Here is a 19,609-nt window from a genome sequence, read left to right as displayed (position 1 = left end):
ATAATCATTTTATATTTAGATTAACTCATATTGATTATTTTGAAAATAAATATTTAATGTTAATTATTTATATTAGAATTATTATCAAAAATTATAATTCATGCATTTATATGAAATAATTAATTACATTATTATTATTATTAATTATAATTAATACTTATATTAATTAATATAATTATAATATTATCAATAATTATAATTAATTATCACTAATAATAATGATTTCTGATAAAAATTAATTACTGATTATAATTACTTACTGATAATTTACTCCTTAATTATAACAATGATAGTTATTACTTTGGAATGTTAATTAATTAATGCTAATTAATAAGTATTTTAATAATGTTAACTATTAATTGGGATAAATCGTTTCGTATTTATATTAATTAATATTGATTATTTTATAAAGATATAATTAGTGTTACTTCTTCTTCTTCTTCTTCTTCTTCTTATTATTATTATTATTATTATTATTATTATCATTATTATTATTATTATTACTATCACTATTATTATTAATATTAATATTATTATTATTATTATTATTATTATTATTATTATTATCATTATTATTATTATTATTATTATTATCATTATTATTATTATTATTATTATTATTATTATTATTATTATTATTATTATTATTATTATTATCATCATCATCATCATTATTATTATTATTATAAGTAATTATAATTAATACTATTAATATTCTTCAATAAATATTTCATCTAGTGAAAGTTAAATTATAAACTTTCAATTATTCATTATTGTTAAACTAAAAGAATTATAAAAGCAATTACTATTTCAGGAATTAACTAAAAACTGTAACTATAACAAATTAATTACTTCATAATAAGAATAAAAATAAAAATAAAATAATAATAATTTAACATTACTTATTTAAAAATCAATACACACATAATAAGAATATAATATTAGTGTTGCCACCTAACTTGGAGGTGACTTCCATACTTAGGATGGTTTCATTATAAATAGATTAATGATTTCAAAGTTATTGATACTCTTTTGGGGGTCGGTTGCTCAACATTGATTTTTTATTGTTAAATAGTAAATTTCAAATTAAATGATATTATAGTTGCCCCTTACTTAGTATGGGGTCATTGTCTGGATAAAACATGGTAAGTCTCTTAAATCAAATAGAGCCTACCCTAAATGTCTATTATAAATAATTAAAAAATGAAATAATTCAAATTAAATCAAATAATTACTTGCTGAAAATTACTGGATTAATTAAATAACAATAACAATCAATTATTTATACAAATAATTAATAATAATAACAATCATCAAGTACTTAATTAAGTAAATAACAAAAAATGAAATAACAATCATCAATTATCATTAATGTTTATTCAAAGCATGCCCCATAATAATTACCGAATACAGTAATTAAACCTTAAATAAGAATCAATATTTATTAACAATCATTAAAATTGTTAAGCCAAATCATTAATGTTTATTCTTAAATGCAAAATATGAATTAACAAATTTATTATATTATAATTATACTCGGTTGAAAAATTATTTTAAGTAAATATTTAAATAATTACAAATTTAGTTATTATTATTACTATATAACAAAAATTTTAAATTAAATACTAAAATAAATTAATAATAATAATAATAAGAATGGTTAAATTAAAGTAATAAAACGGCTCAAGTTGAATTTAATGACCTGTATAATTTTACGGGTTTGACATATAAGGATCAATTTATGTGGACCCGTAGACTGTATAAATGTCTTAAAAAATGGTGATAAAAATCATTAATTTTTATTATATAATATATATAATTAACTTCTCCATACTTAGTACGGGTTCATTCACTAGTAACTTTATAAAGCTCAATATAAAAGTCACATGTAACACGTAACTTTTTTAAGCCACCCTATGCACACTTTTAAAAGCATGTGCACCTAGCCACACATTAGGAATATCTCCTCATGAATTTAACTTACATATATAGGAGATAATCCTGATGTGAATTGGGATTAGCTGAATGCGATGGCTGTTCAGCAAGCTGCAGTCCATGATACCTTATCATTGGCTCCACAGTCCCTAAACAGTGATCAAGTTCAGCTAATCTTTGCTTTCCTGACGTGTGAGCAGATGTGTTGTTAGAGTTTTTGCTTGCAAAATATCTGGGCTCCTCAAAAGTGGACTATATATGAACTCACGTCGTGTGATGTATTGCATGCTTTAGATGATGGGGATGCACCATTGTACAAACACACACCATGGGTCATGGAGATTTTCTGGGCTACCAAGTATGTTTTATATTTTGGCTGCTTAAATTTGTTAAGTTAAAAAATTTTCTATCGAAGTCTGAGGGATTGTTTGGTTGGAGAAAATGATTTGTCCATTCTGAATTTTAAATGTGAAAAATATCATTTGGAATGACTAGTTTCTTGAAAATTAGTTAAAGAGTCCATAGCTCCTGACCTTTGTGATTGGGGTAATGCATGTTCAAAGATTTTTTTTTTTATTATATTATATATAGTCTTATTATCGGGTTTGGGTTCAGTCAATGTAAAATAGAGTGTAGAGGTGTTATAGGTGAATTTGGATTGGCTGCTTGAGAAAATTTGCAAAAAGAGAAATAAGGATTAACTGAATGCAAAGGTTGTGTAACCAATAAATGATAATTTTCGGACCACATCAATAATAAAATACCATACCTCTCAAAAATGGGCCACGTGGAATGTTTTGATTGGTCCACAGTCAACTGAATAGAGAAAGAGTCTGAATCGAAATACCGACAGCAGGCATACCAATAAGACACTCCAGCCACACAATATCGTGAGAGTCAACACCATGTTTTGCTGTTTTGTTGTTTTGCTGTTGAAGTTGTGCTCATTCCACATTCACCAAATTATTGAAATTAATTGAATATGATCATAAAATTGATAAAGAAATTTTGTGGAATAACACTAAAATTTAAATTTTATTTCACGCATCCTGTCAATAAAGCGTGGATTCATCCTCAAGAATTGTATACTTGAACGTTTTATTGGGTATTAGCTTGGTTGTAACCAACTGTGAGTGGGCTTTGAATCAAAGGATGCATTAGTACTGAACAGGGGGTGAAAAGGGCAATGCAGGAGGGAGAACGGTGCCATTGAATCAGAGTTTGCTTGGTCTTGAAATGACAATTATGAATGGATGGACTGAAATCATTTTGGAATGAGACGCTAGTATATTAATATCTTTACTGGTTTCATCACAACCCAAAAAATAGGGCATTACTTGGACTCAATTATGTTAATTTCTGACTCAGACGACATTAATGGGGGCTTGGGCTTGCTTGTATATTAACCATCCCTTATAAGCATATCACATAATGATAGGATTCCTTGCAAATAAAAACTCTTTAGCCTTTTACACAGTCAACAAGTATAGGAATACATTAGGAAAATCTCCCCCCCACCCCCACCTACACCATTAATTTAGGCTTAGTGCATAAACAATATACAGGGAGGATAATTCTATTTCTCAATGTGTGGCGGGATGCTGTATGCACAGTTTTTGAAAGAGTTAAAAGAGTTAAAAGCTAAGTGTTTTGATTTTTTTTGGGTGAATTGGTGTTTTAAACTGTTTTAAACAATGTCTGTTATCAAGAACAAGGTTTTTAAAATCAAACCGGACAACAAACCATTCAAAGGTCTAATTCCTGGGTTGAACGGTTTAACCAGTTTGAATCAAATGGATGGCCCATCCGTTTTTAAAACCAAATGGATGACCCATTTGAATCGAATGGACGACCCATTCTAACAAAAAAAAAATAAAAGATGGCCAAAACCGTTGGACATTTCAAACGATTTGACCGCCCAGGTCAGCGGTTTATTGAACAAATCAACGGTTTTTGGCAAAAAGACAGTTTTGGGGTAAAATGGTGACCGGTTCCTGGTCTGACTGTCCAATCCGAGTATCAATACTTTGGACCTTACTTACAAGTTACAAGCCATTTGGTCATTAAAATCCTTTGAATATACCTATTTCTAACTGAGATGTTTTGGGTTGGCCATTATAAATTGGCATGCATTGTTGTTTGAGGCTATTTGTAGTTAAAACAGGTATACCCTAAAAATGCGTTTAAGAGACTAAAACTCTTGTATCCCTCCATGGACATGGTGAATTTGTCTTTATTTTTATTTTTTAACTAGGGGGCCCCGTGCAATGTACGGGATGGGGCATTCCTCCCTATCCCTTGTGTTCATAGTCAAGACACTCTATCCTATTCCCGCCTCGTCATTGGTGGTGGGGTGGATTCGAGGCAAGGCACCCATGACCCATTCCCTGTCGAGGATGGAGAATCCCCAAATTTTTCCCACCCGAGGCAACTACCTAAAAATAATCTAATTTATGGATATTTTACAAATAGGATTATGGGATTTTGGAGGTATTTTAGGAATTAGAAATTGGATTATGACAATTTGGGGGTATTTTATAAATGGAATTGTGGGATCCTAGGATTATAAGAATATGAGGAAAAACATAGAGATATTTTTTAAAAATTAATATTAAATCTAGTAATATTGCATTAATTTACCATTAGATTTGGGGAATTATATGGAAACCCCATTCCCGATTTGGAGCAAAAACGTTTTCCTCGTCCCCACTCTATCTCTTCATCATCCCTATTTAAAATTCGAGAAAACTTGCCCCATCCGGGGTGGGGCAAGGTAGGGCCATAGTTTTACAAGGAAAATTGTCATCCCTACAATTCTAATAATTTTCTATTACTAATTAACTAATAGTAAATTAATAATAATAAATTACAATATTTTGTAATAATTTCCAAAAATTATTGAAATTGTTTTTTATTAGCAAAAATGTATAGTAAATTAGTTATTTACAATAACAATAAAGTAATGTGAACTAATATAAGTTATTTACTTTTTAAGCCTAAATTATTTACTATTAATCAATGAGATGTAATTATAGTAAATTATATTAATTTTAATTAAAAGTAAATCATTTTTTGTTAATTAATGTAAAGCCAAGAGTGGTTGAAGTCAACCAAGTGGTTAGATTGGTGTGGATAGATTTAATAATTTTCCTAAATTATTTCATAATTATATATTAAAATAATAATAATGGATTGTTATTTAAATAAATATGAAACAATTTCTAATAGATTAATTTATAGTGAAAATACACAATTGCTGAAAATATACTTATAACAAAAATACAATAAATAACTAATAAATAGTAAGGCTTCAAGTCGGGTCGGGTTAGGTCAGGTTAAGGCCAACCCTAAGTTCTAAACCCCCAATTCTAACCCTAACCCAATCCGACCTATCCAACCATAACCATAACCCTAACCCAACTCAACTCAACCCAACCTGAAGTCCAGCCCAAACCTTTTTCATATCCCTTAAAATCTCGTAGAACTTCTTAATACCAGATCTTAACTCAACTTTCATTACATATATTAATCCTATGTTTTATTAGAATTTGCTTGTTGATGTTTTTATTTGTTCTTTAAGTATTAAGTTCTAAAAAAGAAAAAAGAAGTTTGAAATGAGTCAATGACTATAGTTGATTATGAGTTGTGACTTATAATAGATCTTTTATGGGCAGCAAGCTATGGGTGGCAAACAATAGAGATGAGATAAATAATAAAATATTAAAAAACATAAAATATGTTATTAAGGTTTTAGTATTTATAATTAGGATTATGTGAAATGATTATCTTAAAAGAAATAAGCGATAGTATGTGGTGGGAGCTATACAACTATTATGCATCTAAAAAATCAATCTATGATATATCATATTTATATATGATATGCACTATAGTGTCGGGTTCGGTAACCCAACTCGAAGTAATGTTGGGTTCATAAATTTCAACCCCAAGTCCCTAACCTTAACCCAAGCATCAACCTAACCCAACTTTTTTGGGTTGCGCTCGGGCCAACTTGGCCTAAGTTGTAGCCTTTATAAAAAGCATTAACACCTCTAAGTTATTTAATCTACTTCCACTATTTCAATTATATTTGTTTTTCATTTATTTATATTTTATATTCTTATTAAAGTTACTACATAATTTTGTTATTTAATGTATTTTTTTAAATAGTGTTTAAAATATGATTTAGTATTCAATTTTTTATATTGCAAACATTTAAAATTAATTTACAAATAGTATATAAAACATAAATAAAACCCTGTCCCTCCCTGAATGGAGCAAGTTTTCTCGAATCTTAAATAGTATATATATATATATATATATATCCAGTATGGGCAATGAAAACAAAGAATTGTATAAAATGTTGTTCACTAGCAAACCTCTTATAAGATTGGAAATATGTACAGCATAAATATTAGAGTTCACTAGCAAACCCCTTATTTTGTATGTACAATATAAATACATACAAAATATAAGGTTTTGCACTCTACATATTTGCATTTATACTCCTTCTAAACTCAGACTTAATTCTGATAGGCATTTCAATGGGTTGGTCTGAATCAGAGTTGCTGATGTATTCAGTCAAGTTTTTACCTGGAACTGTAACCAAATTGGACCCTACGTGCAAGGATAACTGAACTAGAATTGGGCTAATCAAAATGGGTTTTTATTGGACTGGGCTAGGGGCAGCCCAACACCACCACAATGGGCCTGAACAGCAGGACAAAGACCTGGGCCACCTGGCTGGCCAGGCCAATAATTTGTCACAGATCAGTTTCGTTGAGTTGGTCGGACCCACTAAAAGTCTTATGATATAAGAAGTTTATCCTAGGTGCAAGGTAGATTGGCCAACCAATAGGAGAAAAATATGCAAGGAATTTTCTTTTCCTCTATAATTCCCTCTCGCGGCCACAAGAGAGTGGCCCCATACCCTCACAGGACATTACAACTGTACAGCAAGGACATCTTCTATGAATGACAAGATACAAGTAGAAAAAGATATTCAAAATGCGTGATGTAGGGTAATGTAACAAGCAGATCCAGACTTATCTATTACTGTATAAAGCTGATACCCAGGCAAGTGGGTTGGTCACTCACATAAAGCTTCATCCTGCAGGTGGCATAAATCCTGACTGTAAATTAATACTAAATTCATGGGCGGAATGTGATTATAGGGGGGGGGTGCTACTAGTAGACTATGGGGAACTGTAATTTCAGAATTTTGCAGTGGGCTGCAGTGTATTTTTCTGTAAAAAATACCCACTCTAGGTTCTGATTGATTAAAATTGTTCAAATATTATACTCTTCCACCATCATAGAAATTGCCAATAGATCTATTTATTTTATATCATTAAGAGAACATTTTGCAATATAAATGACCAATTAGGTGTATGACAAATTCCATTATGTTTGTAAAATAATGTACCATTTGCTTAGCGGAAAAGAAATCCAACTTTTATGGACCAACTTATCCTTGCATCTCCTCCCTGCTTCATTTTTCCTCCAACTTTCTATGGTCTTCATTTTCATTTAGGCCTTATTTGTTTGCAGTGTAATTTCATTTAGATTGATGCAAAAATATAAAAGTGTAGATTCTTATTCATTTTTATCTCAGATTTTTATTTATTTGCATTTTAGATGAAATAAAATAAAACCCAAAGCAAAAATGGACCAGAATTTGCATTTACCTCATTTTTACTGGTGCAACAAATTGTATTACAAACAAACGGAGCCTTAGAACCTACTCTAGGGACTAAAGGAAGCAACAAAGTTTCAGCAGAAATGAAAGATCACAGAGGAATGAAATATTGCGTTTGAAGAGGGGAGGGAATTGGAACTTAGAAGAAAAATGGAGCAGGTACAGTTAATATTGGAGCTCCTCAACAGTCCCACTAATTATTTGTTTTTTCTTGAAACTAAAGGGAGAGAGCATGTACAGTTAATCAACGGAGCTCTTCCATTAGTCCCGCTTCAAGGTTCTCAAACATTACAGGGACCGTTATTTACTCAGGAGTTGAGTGTTTGAATTGAGGATCATAAATGAGTCCCCTATTCTTAATATATTTAGTTTTTTTTTTTTTTAATTATTTTAACAAAAATAATAAAATAATAGATAATTTCTGTCTAATGAAATAAAAATATTTAGATGAAAGAAACATTAACTGGAACATGTGTCACATAATTATATCCGCACCGGCGCATCCAACTTCGAGTACATGGTGGCTCAGCCGCTCAGGATTAAATTGAGTGGCGGCAGTAGTTTTAGTGGTGGAACCCCCATAACCATAAGACGACCCCTGAATTACGTCCTCGTTCTTAACTTCGATTTGCTTTGGTAAGCCACACCTACCTTGATCACTTGCTTGTAAACCTTTTTCCAACCGACAATCAGATGGTCTGAAGGTATATCTCCCCCTCCCTTCTTTGTTACGGCTACCTCAGAAGGCCTAGAATTGATAACTCTTTCTCTCTCTCTCTCTTGCCTGTCATCCCCTCTGTCGCTCTACGTCAACCACCAAGCGGCAATGTCGATCGCCAGTAAACACCAAGCCACCAGAGTCAGGCACCAGTTACTCCCTCTCCGGTGACACCTATCATTTCTGCCACCTCTCATTTCGGGTTCAGACGATCAACCTGAAGGTTATTATATAAAAAAAACTAAAAAACCAAACCGTGATTAACCGATTCAATGGTTAATTGATTGCATTGGCTCGATTTTAATTTGAATTATTAAGAAATATTGGACCCATCCAATGGTAGGCCTTGATCTTCTGAGCATTTGCCTCACGGTAAGCTACTACATTATTGTTTATCAGAAGCCAAGTAGGAACCCCACAAATTGACGTGCATGCATGGTTCTGGCAATAAGTGAGGTTGTTACAAACTGCTGTGTAGATTTATTTATTAATCAGATCCATTGTTGGTTTACCTTCAAACCTGTAAATGTAGACTGCATACCACATTATCAGTACATCTCGACACATCATAACCTGGTTGTGTGTGTCGTGTTCACTGTTGAGTACCTTCAAGGATAATTCTGTTTTCCCAACACCATTTTCTTTCTGTTTCCAAATCTGAATGAATGAATAATTGTCACATTGTTTTTGTTTTTGGGTGGGAAGAGAGCTGGGGAAAGGGGCTATCGCTGTTCCCTAATATTTTTCATGATCAATGAAGTTCGTTCATTTTGCACGTAATGCTAACATGAGGAGAGCATTGACACCAGTGAAAAAAAATTATAGACTTAGGTGCTGGGCCAAGAGCCTGATAACGACGACGGGTGCTTTTTCTTGGGGCTTTAGCTTCGGATATTACAAGAAACACCATGCTCCATATTTCCTATAACAGTAGTACTGCATCTCAAAAAGAAAAAAAAATAATAATAAAAAAAAACTGTTTTAAAGCCTCGGAAGCCAATTCCATTCGTCACTAAAACATGGATGTTTAATTAATTGATTTGATTAATCTAATTTGGATTAGCTGCAATTGATGGTAGGGGTGCAAATGGATATTAAATCATGATCCGATCCTATTTGGTCGAATTTGGATCACCTTTGTTCAGACCTTTGGGTCGGGGCAGGCCAGATGATAGGGTCTGATAAAAAATTGGATTCAGATCACTCCCTATCTGATCCGAGATATATATATTATTTATATTGTATTTTTATAAATTTATTATATTATTTATTTTTCTATAAAAACATGTATATATATGATGGAAATAATTAAAAAAATATTTGTTTTTATTTAAATTGGTATATTTTATTTTTCTTTTAATAATTTATTAATTAAAAAAAAAGTTGGATTGGATTAGATCTAAAGATCCGACTTACCAATAGGATTTGAATTCAAATCAAGGCCTATCAAATCCAATTGGATCTTCATATTGGATCAAATCTGACATGAACAGTATCGGATCGGATTCATATATATTTTGATTTGAATATGATCCAATCCATTTGTATCCCTAATTGATGGCAATGTGATAAGGAGCTACAAACATTGCTAAAATCCCTCTTACTTGGTTGAAACCCAAACTTTCCTCGAGAATTTGACGTTTGTTCATCAGCTGGTTTATTTTCTAATAACCATGAGTAAAAAAATGAAATTTATATAAGATTGTCTATCACCCGTAATCAAAATTGTTTTCAAGATAAATTAAACAATTAGTCATTTTTATCCATAAAATTTCATTATTAAAAGGCGCAATTTTGTTCCATATGTCTATTTAGATGAAAAATATTTTTATTGACGTGATAATAAGAAAAGCAATTTACTATGGGACCCATAATTACCAAAGTGGGACCCACTTACCCATTTTCCACCCATGTCAATGGGTCAAAGTGGGTCACTCCCCACCCTTACCTTGACCCACCCATTTAACACTCTAATTGACATCCTAACCCACCCTTTTGACCCTCTAAATCAATTATTCAAATTAGACCTTGTTTCACCTTTTCTATATTCTAATTGCTTAAAAGCATACAACTATATATTTAAACTACAAAAACCGAAAACATAAAAAATCATTTTTTAAAATGAAAATAAATTCATAAAAACACAATAAATGGCAAACAATATATATTTGTCGTAAAACATCAGAAAATGTAGAAAAAAACTTAGAAAATTATAAAAATTTAAATAAAAATATGAAAGAGAAATTGTAAAAACATAAAAGTTAAAGAAAATACAAAAAATGCATCAAAGTATAAAAATTGTAGTAAATACAAAAAAATTACAAAAATTTGCAGGAAAATTCCAAAAATTATAGAGAATGCACAAATTGATAGAAATTACTGAAAGAATGATAAAAATGTTTAGAAAATATATTTTCAGACAAAAAAATAAAAATTTCAGAATAATAAATAAAACAATAAAAAAACCAAAAACTTATATATTTCAACTAAAAACAATAATCACAGAAATTATATATCTCAGGTAAAAATAGAAAAAATTAAAGAAAATACATAAAATGATAAAATGTTTCAAAAAATATTTGTTTCAACCAAAGATTAGAATTAGAATAAAATAAAAATTGCAGAAAACAATCACAAAAAATGATAAAATAATAATCATCTGTTCTCCATTATACATTTCAACAAAAAAATTATTTATCAAAAAACTAAAAACTAATTGCATAAAATATACAAAAAATGATAAAAATCTCAAAAAAATTGGCTATGGCAGTGCTTCCCGGTTCAGATGGTCTCATCTCACTCGCTGGCATCATCTAGCCTTGGTCGCCCCTGTTTCTCCTCTTTCGTTCAATCGCCACCATCGTCTACTATGTTCAATCGCCAGCATCCTCTCCTCTGTTCAATTGCTAGCATCAACGTTACACTAGTGTCGTTGATTCAAAGCTTGGGGAAAAGTTTTGTAACAGCTCTGAAACCTTCATCTGCCACTTAGGCGACAGTGACTTGAGGGAGCCCTAAACAGCGATAGCAAGAATCATTGCAGCAATTTGTGGCAACGACTTGAGAGAGCCCTAAATGGTGGCAACGAGAATTGTTGGTCATTTTGAAGCTTTCTTCAGCAATTGCAGCAGCTCTAAACAAAGGAGGAAAACCCTATCTGAAAACAAAGGATAAGAAGAAAAATCGAAGGAGAAAAAAATTTCAAACATGCATAAAATGGAGGGTTGGAAGGTCAATGGATAACCCTCGACCTAACCCCACCTTGATCCTTTTCCCCTTGACTCAAATGAGTCGAATGATCCGTCTTGACCCATTATTAGAATAGGTGGGTATGGATGGGTTCCGAAATGGGTGGGTTGGAGTCAAAATTGATAGGAATCTTCTATGTATAACAATCATTTTGTAGTCTCTTTCACCCCTCATGTAGGTAGGGTGGTTCATTCTCTTGTGAAATATGCTTATAATCTTGATAGACCTCATATTTGGTCTGGTTGTTCTGCATTTCTTCCACCTGTACAGATTGAATGATTTGATGCAATGAAATTGCCTATGGGCATTTTCAACTAATAATAATAATAATAATAATAATAATAATAATAATAATAATAATAATAATAATATGAAAACACTTGATAGCAAATTGTATCTTGAAAGTGGTAACCAATTAGGAAGTATTATCAAAATTCATGAGAAGGGAGGTCCCATTTGGATAGCATAGGTTTTACTATAATAATAATGTCCCACATCAGACATCCAACAAAGTATGGAGTGGTTGTAGGGAATATACATTTTGATGGATGGGAAATTATTATTAATTAAACTTTAAATATAATTAATTGGAAATTTTCACTTTTAAAGTTATATTTAGGATAAATCTATTAAAGTATCCTTAAGTTTTTTTGATAATTGATACATCGATAAATATTAATAGAAAAATGAAATATTAAATTTGCCCTTCACTATTCATCACATTTTCAAAATAAAACCCAACTGATGGAAACCCCTGATTTCTAATTTTTTCCAAATACAATCTCCAAAACCCAAAACTGTATTTGAGACATTTCCCTCGTGCATCTAATTTCAGATTGAAAAATTCATGGTTTTCTCTAACGAATTTCTGATTGAGAAGTACCCATCCTCTCCCACCGCCACCAGGTTTGATTGAGAATTTGAGGTTCAGACCTCGGCTCTCAGGCACACTACCAGAATCAGACTACCACCGGCAGCGCTCCAGCGTCAGTGCTGAGGCCAAAGACGGTAAGGGTTTCCGTTGTTCGATCATTGTTTGTTCTTAAGCCAAAGACAGCAATTTGGTCTTAATTACACCATCAAATCAAATCATTTGCCTCTCACCATCAACATACACGCAATAGATCATGACGTGCAGGTTAAGAAAACCACACAAGAGGGCCCAAGATAGAAAACGGGGCATCCAATAATGGTCAAGTTTAGTGTTTCCCACATGTAATATGCCACTTGAAAATTTTCTGCCAAAACTGAGTCAATAGACAATACCTAACCTCGGAACCGATCTACATCGTGGACTCGGATCACTTGGCATCATAGTGACTTCAGCACTGAGTCAATATCGTATCCCACCTCAGTCGAGCTCCATACCTAATCAACATGGAGATCAGCTACTGAGTCACTTCCTGAACTCGGAATCGAACTCTGCTGGCGCCTCGAACCGCTTGCTCTGTAAATCTGATTCACAAGCAGGGAATGATTTCTAGTTGATGGTCTCAAGGATGGGTTTCCATGACCAAGCCGTAGTTGACGTTTGACACCGATAAGCCGCTAGATTTGCCTCTTGTGCCACACTGCTTGTGACTCGGTTCCAGTACGAGTTAGCTCTTCCAGGCGAGGAATTACTCATGCTTTTCAAAATCAGACCGGACCAGACGGTTGGACTGCAAAAATCAGGAATCAGTTATTTAATTGGTTTCGTTTTTCTCCAAAACCCTTTTTTTTTTCAAAATCGTTGATTTTGGTCAGTAAACTGCTGAATCGACTGATTAATCATTTGAACCGTTCGAACGGTTTTGACCATTTTTCAATTTTTTTTTTTAATTTTTTTGTTAAAATGGACCGATCGTTTGGATTGAACAGTCAGACTATTCAAGCTGATAACAGGACCCCTAACTGATCCGGTCACTGGTTTAGTTTTAAAAACCATGGTATTACTTTTGAAACCGGCGGAGCTGTGTAAGCCTCAATGGACTGCTTTCCGGGTGCCTAGCATTGGAGGTGAAGACACCGCGTTTGGTGATCACTATGAGCCTTGTTGCCAGAGAGACAAGGTCGACGGGAGAGGCATTGGATTGAAACATGGAGAAAGGTAATGCGAAGTAGAGCTGGCTCGGTTGAAGCTGAGTATTGGGTGCTAGTGCTGGTTTTAATAGCAGCGGTGAATAATAAAGGTATTTTAGGAATTTTAAAATAATTACCACTCACGTAATGTCAGATGTGAACAGATTATGACAAAAAACTAACGACAAGAGAGATTCTAAACAATTGTCAGAAATCTTTTAATACAATATGTAAATAATAAGAGTAAAATTAATCAATTTTAAAAACAGTAGGAATAATTTAAGATATTTACCCTTATATTTATCCAAAAAGACGAACATGTTACCCATAGTGTAACAAGTAAGATTTTCTTATAATTAATGCTTTGCCATACAAATTTCTATGGCAAGGGTGTTCATGCATGTGTAGACATAGAGTGGTGCCCGGTGAGAATACGACTTAGACTAGAGTTGTACTTACAAAGAGTAGGGATTAGCATTAAGCCTTTAAGTTCATGATCGGTCATCACCTCACATTCTCGTTGGAAGTAATATAATCTTCATTACTTCATTATATGACCAACAAAAGCCACTTTTCTTTATTTCTTATTAGAACGACAACAGTAATTTGGCAATGCGGGAAAACTTGTATTACATGTGGTTAAAACTTAAGAGTAAAAAATGGTAAAAGGTTGACGATAGGGTTCTTTTTTTCTAATTGTATAAGCTAGCCTTATAAATTCAACAAATTTGGAATATTTTATATATGAAAATCACCTGTACTGACAGTTTGGGCCCAATGGAATTAGAATGTTTCGGAAATGCCGTCTATGGAGAATTTATTAGTAAATTTAAAAAGGATTTATACTGGGCAATCGTAAGTGGAAGGCTGGATGTGAATTCGTTGGGAGGCTATCAAGTATCAATATAGGCAACCCTGTGATATGAATGTGTCCTGGCCGAGGGCGAGTGATGACCATCCTTAAAAACTGGGCGTGTATTGAATGGCAACAAAATATATATGGGTTGTATGTTAAACATTTCTTTCATATGACTCCAATCTTCCTTTTCTCCCTCGTCTCTCTCTCAACATTATTATTTCTCCCACTGATCTTGGATCTCTAGCTCCCAATTCATATAAGCCCCTTCTACTTTCTCTTTATCTCCACCCAAGAACGGTTTCTATCCTTTCATATGTTTTTTCCATGCCTGTGCAAGTGCATGACAGGCTTGCCCACAGACAAGGGGCGAAGTCAGAAAATTTTTATAAAGGGGGTTAAAACCTGAAGTGGAATGGAAGGAGGAGGGGGAAATAAATATGGATGGACCTACGGGGGATCCAACCATTGGGATGGAGAGTAGGACGAGGGGGGAAATTTACATGAAATACCAAATAACACATAGAGGGGGTCATGGCGCCCCTGGGGCCCCCTGGCTCCACCTTTGTCATTAACTTGTGTGTGTAATCATGATACATTTATCCATGCCAACAGTTTCTCTCTCTTGTCCAGTGTGCTTCTAAACCCCTCAACTAAGAAAATGTTCTGGAACATGAGGCATTTTTTAAAACCACCCCATGCATCACATGAGTTTGTTTTAGTTTATGTATATAAATTGATCATCAAACCAATAAACAAATAATATTCCAAAATATACAGAAAATTACAAAGTTATAATACACATACATAAAAGAGATATAATAAATGCACAAGGGACGGCCTAGTGCATGAGGCTTCAGCAAATGAAGGGTGTAAAAACATAGAGTTGTATACAGCCCTAGAACGAGTTAAGTGCATCTGGTCCGATCTAATATTTAACCCATAAGATAAAATTATAAAAGCATATATTAGAAGATTCCAAAAACATTTGGTAGGTGTTTGACATTGATATTGTGAATATTGCACGGGGCTTATTTTTTGTTTGGAATCGATATTGTCACATAGGCATTTTTTAAGAAAACAACATTGGTTTTGTTTGGTATGAGTGCTAGCAACAATGTTTTCAATATTTATCTATGTCCAAGATGATATCACATCATTGCACCACTGGCCACGTTAGTGCCAGCAGAAAACATTGAATTTGACATTGTTGTAGACCAGATCCAAGAACCAAATATAAAGGAGGGACCCAGGTCTTCTTTCTCCTTCTCTCCCAGCTTCTCTTTCAGTCTATTTCCACTCCCTTCTCCAAAATCATTGAAATCTGCAAAGAATTATGACCTGATCCCTTGCCAGCGGTATGGGGGTGTCCAGTCATTTCCGTCTTCCCCAGTACCTTGGTTTCTTGGCCATTGCTTCTTAAATAATTTGATACTATCATGTGATTTAACTTTTAATTTAAATTGGGAAGAAACTTTATTTGTTTATGGCCATTTACGCAAGAACGCCAATGCAACTCATTGCCTGAATTTGTGAGTTGTCACATCTTTAATTGCAACAACTTTTTGATGATGAAAAGAAGAACACTTCATCAAGTTCAAATGCCACATCACAGAAACAATGCATAATGGAGCTAGGGGGGCCAGAGAGGTTGAGGTTGATGATCAGTATGGCGTAATACAGCATTTAAAAGAAATACTGCAAAAATCTCAATCACCTACCCGATGGCTTCCAAAAGAGAGATGACGATGAGCCCCTCCTCACATGGAAAAGCCCTGTGTGAGCCCGTGTGTTGGCTAACGGCCACCTGTCTGCTCAAAAAGAGAAACTTAATTGACAACCTCAACCTGTTTGTTTTTTGGTTTACCTCAGGTTCAGAGTAACTGAACAACAAAAAGAGAGTATAATCAAAATTCCACACGCCGTTACCATTACCATTAGTATATAACGTTGGAGTAGGGTAGGGTGGGTTCTAACTTCATACCCGGGAACAAGTTCATCATCTGCAGTGAAATCTAAAATCCATGGGCTGAATTGAGCGAGCCTGTCATGGTTTGTCACAGCTGGCGCTTAGTTTTTTCCTGATTGGAAGTTGGAAGTGCACATTACCCCCCAAATGTAATGAGCTGAGCAGTACTAAACCAGCCCAGCCCCAGACACACCGAGACCGAGGTCAGCCTGAAGAAAAAGCCAAGAATTCCAAATATTATGGTAAATGACCACGTCCTGAGGGTGATCACCGGATTTAGGTTTAATTGGAATCATCGGATGGTTGGAAGCGTACATTCAGATTCAGCGAAAACGATCAATTCCATACTTGAGCTCGTCTGCCCACGTACAGTTCATAGGAGTGGATCTTGGGTGCTAAGCTAAATCAATCCATACTGACTAACTAACGTGCACGTCTAGTTTTCCAGAGAGAGAGAGAAAACAATCTTATCTTAGCTGTAAAACACCCAAACACAAATACAAGTGAGGGGGTGTTTTCATGATAAACACCACTTAACCCATTCTGAGACTAGAGATGGGCAATTTTCCTTCCTGAACAGGCTGGCCTTGGGCCGAGCTTAGTACATTGTTGGGCCACAAATACCGCTGGCGTTGTATTACAAGTTCATAGCTCTCTCACTGTTATAGATATTGATGATGAATATATAGTAAAACCATTTAACTACTTCAGGCTTTACATGTCTTAGCCCAGAATGGGCTTTAGGATTTCAGGGATGCCCGTTGTCAACCCAATTTATTAATTTTGTTTTCTTAGTAACATGTCAATTACGAGCCCATCTTACATGCATAAGCTTATTTATTTTGATTTGATAGCCACAAAAGGGTGCTTTGGTAATTTTATATTGGCTATCAAATTACTAAACCAACCCTTCCCTGTCCACATGTATACACCAAGAGACAAGTGAATCATAAAGGGGACTCAAAAAAAAATTTTTAACATCTCCCATGATGGGTCCAAAGATAATATACTGATTAACAAACATAAATTGTCGAGCTGATTGAGGGTCCCTGTGGGACAGTTGGAATGGTAGTTTATTCCTTAAGTTTGTCGCAAGAGAAAAATAGTATGTATATATTTTCCTGGGGGAAAAAGGTGCAGGAAAAGCAACCAAAAAGACTTGTATCAGTCACCAATTTCCACATCTGTAGCATTGCTGTGATATTATAACTTGCTTCATTTTCCTGCTTTGCTAAGCAAAATAGTAGCTGCAACACTGCATCAATAAAATTTCTCTTTATACAAGAAAGATGGGATGTAAGGTCAGACCAAATTGGATTGTACCTCTTACCTAACTTCTCTCATTTCACCACCACCTCACAAGTCACAACCTCCTCTTATAAAACCCACTCTTCCTTCCACCACCTTCAACAATTTCCAAGTCATCTTTATTAATTCTTTTTCACCTTCATTTTCTAGCTAAATTAGCAACCAATAGAGCCCAATTCCAATAGTAAAAAAGTGAGCAGAGAAAGATGGTGAATCTCCTTGTCTTACATTCTTTCCTGGTACTGATTACCCTGCTAAAGTGCACCACAACCTTAGCTCAGGCCCCGGCGCCAGGACCCTCTGGTCCGACCAACATTACAGCCATCCTCGAAAAGGCAGGGCAGTTTACTACGCTCATCCGACTGCTAAAGAGTACCCAAATGGCGGACCAGATCAACCAACAGCTCAACAATTCCAACCAGGGTATCACTCTATTTGCACCCACTGATAATGCCTTTTCTAATCTCAAGTCGGGTACCCTCAACTCCCTCACAGATCAGCAGAAGGTCCAGTTGGTGCAATTCCATGTCCTCCCTTCTTTCATCTCCGTCTCGCAGTTCCAAACAGTGAGTAACCCACTACGAACCCAGGCAGGAAATAGTAACAATGGCCAGTTTCCTCTCAATGTCACCACCACCGGCAATCAGGTTAACATAACCACCGGAGTTGTCAATACGACCGTCGCCAACACCATCTACACTGATAACCAGCTGGCTGTCTATCAGGTGGACCAGGTTCTCCTTCCCTTGCAGCTGTTTGGCCCACCCTCGCCGGCTCCTGCACCTTCCAAGTCAAAGAAGGAATCACCTCCATCTTCCTCCGACGCCCCTACAGCCTCTTCCGATGATGCTCCAGTTGATTCTTCTGGTGCAATGGTTCTCACCCGGCATTTGATCGTCTCATTTATTGTTGCAGTATTTGCAGCATTTTCTTTGTGACCGCGAATTCATGATGGTGGAGAGGTAATGCACCAGGTGCTGGTATGATTGATTAAATTGCATCAACTTGATGCTGCTGCTGCTGCTGATGGTGATGACAGGTGAGGTCTTGTGTACTAGTTCTGGTGTGATCTCATTGAATTGAATCCATCGACTATGATGATATGGTGAGAGTTTTGAATAATTTGTCACCCTTCTGGTTTCTTATTTCTCTTATCCCTTTTGTATTTACCATGGAATGTTTGTTTGTGATGAGGCCTTCTATTTTTTTTTTTTTTTTTTAATTTCCTAAGAATTTTTGTTAGAAGTTTTGTGCTGCATTTGAAAATTTTGCATGATTATTTGTATCATCATCAGGGTAAAAGCAAAAAAAAAAAAAAAAGTTATGGTTTTCAGCTTTACATATCAAAGACAAGCCCCGATCACTTAATAAAGATTTATTGAAAAGAAAGAAAAAGAAGAAAAGAAATCGTACGATGGCCTAAACTGTTTGATCCATGGACTCCTAAAAGGCTGGGCTTGGATTTAAATACTTTACTAAAATATGCTTAGGCCCAGCAACTTAGTTGTTGGCCAGTTAAAGTTTGGGCTTTATCTCCCTACGTTTCCAATTCCTGATTCCAGAGCCCAGGCCCTGTGAAAAGGGCTATTATCAACAAAAATAGTACACACCGGGCTGGGCTATTTATCACGAGTAAATACACCAGTATTCACTGTGGATCCCACCCGGGTTCCATCTTTACTAAACGTTGGCGTATTCACTCGTGGATAGGTAGCCTAACCCGGTGTGCATCCCGACTCCCGAGGCAGCATTTTAGGTCGAAGGGAATAAGCTGTGTTTCGGGCTGTGCACCAATCATAACACCCCATACGCCAGCCA

General features: G+C 34.5%; 1 protein-coding gene across 1 annotated transcript; it reads left to right on the top strand.

The window, feature by feature from the left end:
* The first annotated feature begins 17,787 nt into the window (after positions 1-17,787).
* Positions 17,788-19,139, top strand: LOC148868378 (fasciclin-like arabinogalactan protein 11). The gene has a single exon (XM_088967614.1). It carries the CDS (start codon positions 17,998-18,000, stop codon positions 18,727-18,729), a length of 732 nt encoding a protein of 243 aa, XP_088823740.1. The 5' UTR covers positions 17,788-17,997; the 3' UTR covers positions 18,730-19,139.
* The last annotated feature ends 470 nt before the right edge of the window (positions 19,140-19,609 follow it).

This window comes from Nelumbo lutea, chromosome 2, assembly GCF_056320005.1.
Source record: "Nelumbo lutea isolate HS-2025 chromosome 2, American lotus-T2T, whole genome shotgun sequence".
Lineage (NCBI taxonomy): Eukaryota > Viridiplantae > Streptophyta > Magnoliopsida > Proteales > Nelumbonaceae > Nelumbo > Nelumbo lutea.
This window is presented reverse-complemented; position numbering and strand designations above follow the sequence as displayed.

Coding starts and splice junctions, on each gene's coding strand:
- LOC148868378 (XM_088967614.1), top strand. CDS start 17,998: ATGGTGAATCTCCTTGTCTTACATTCTTTCCTGGTACTGATTACCCTG.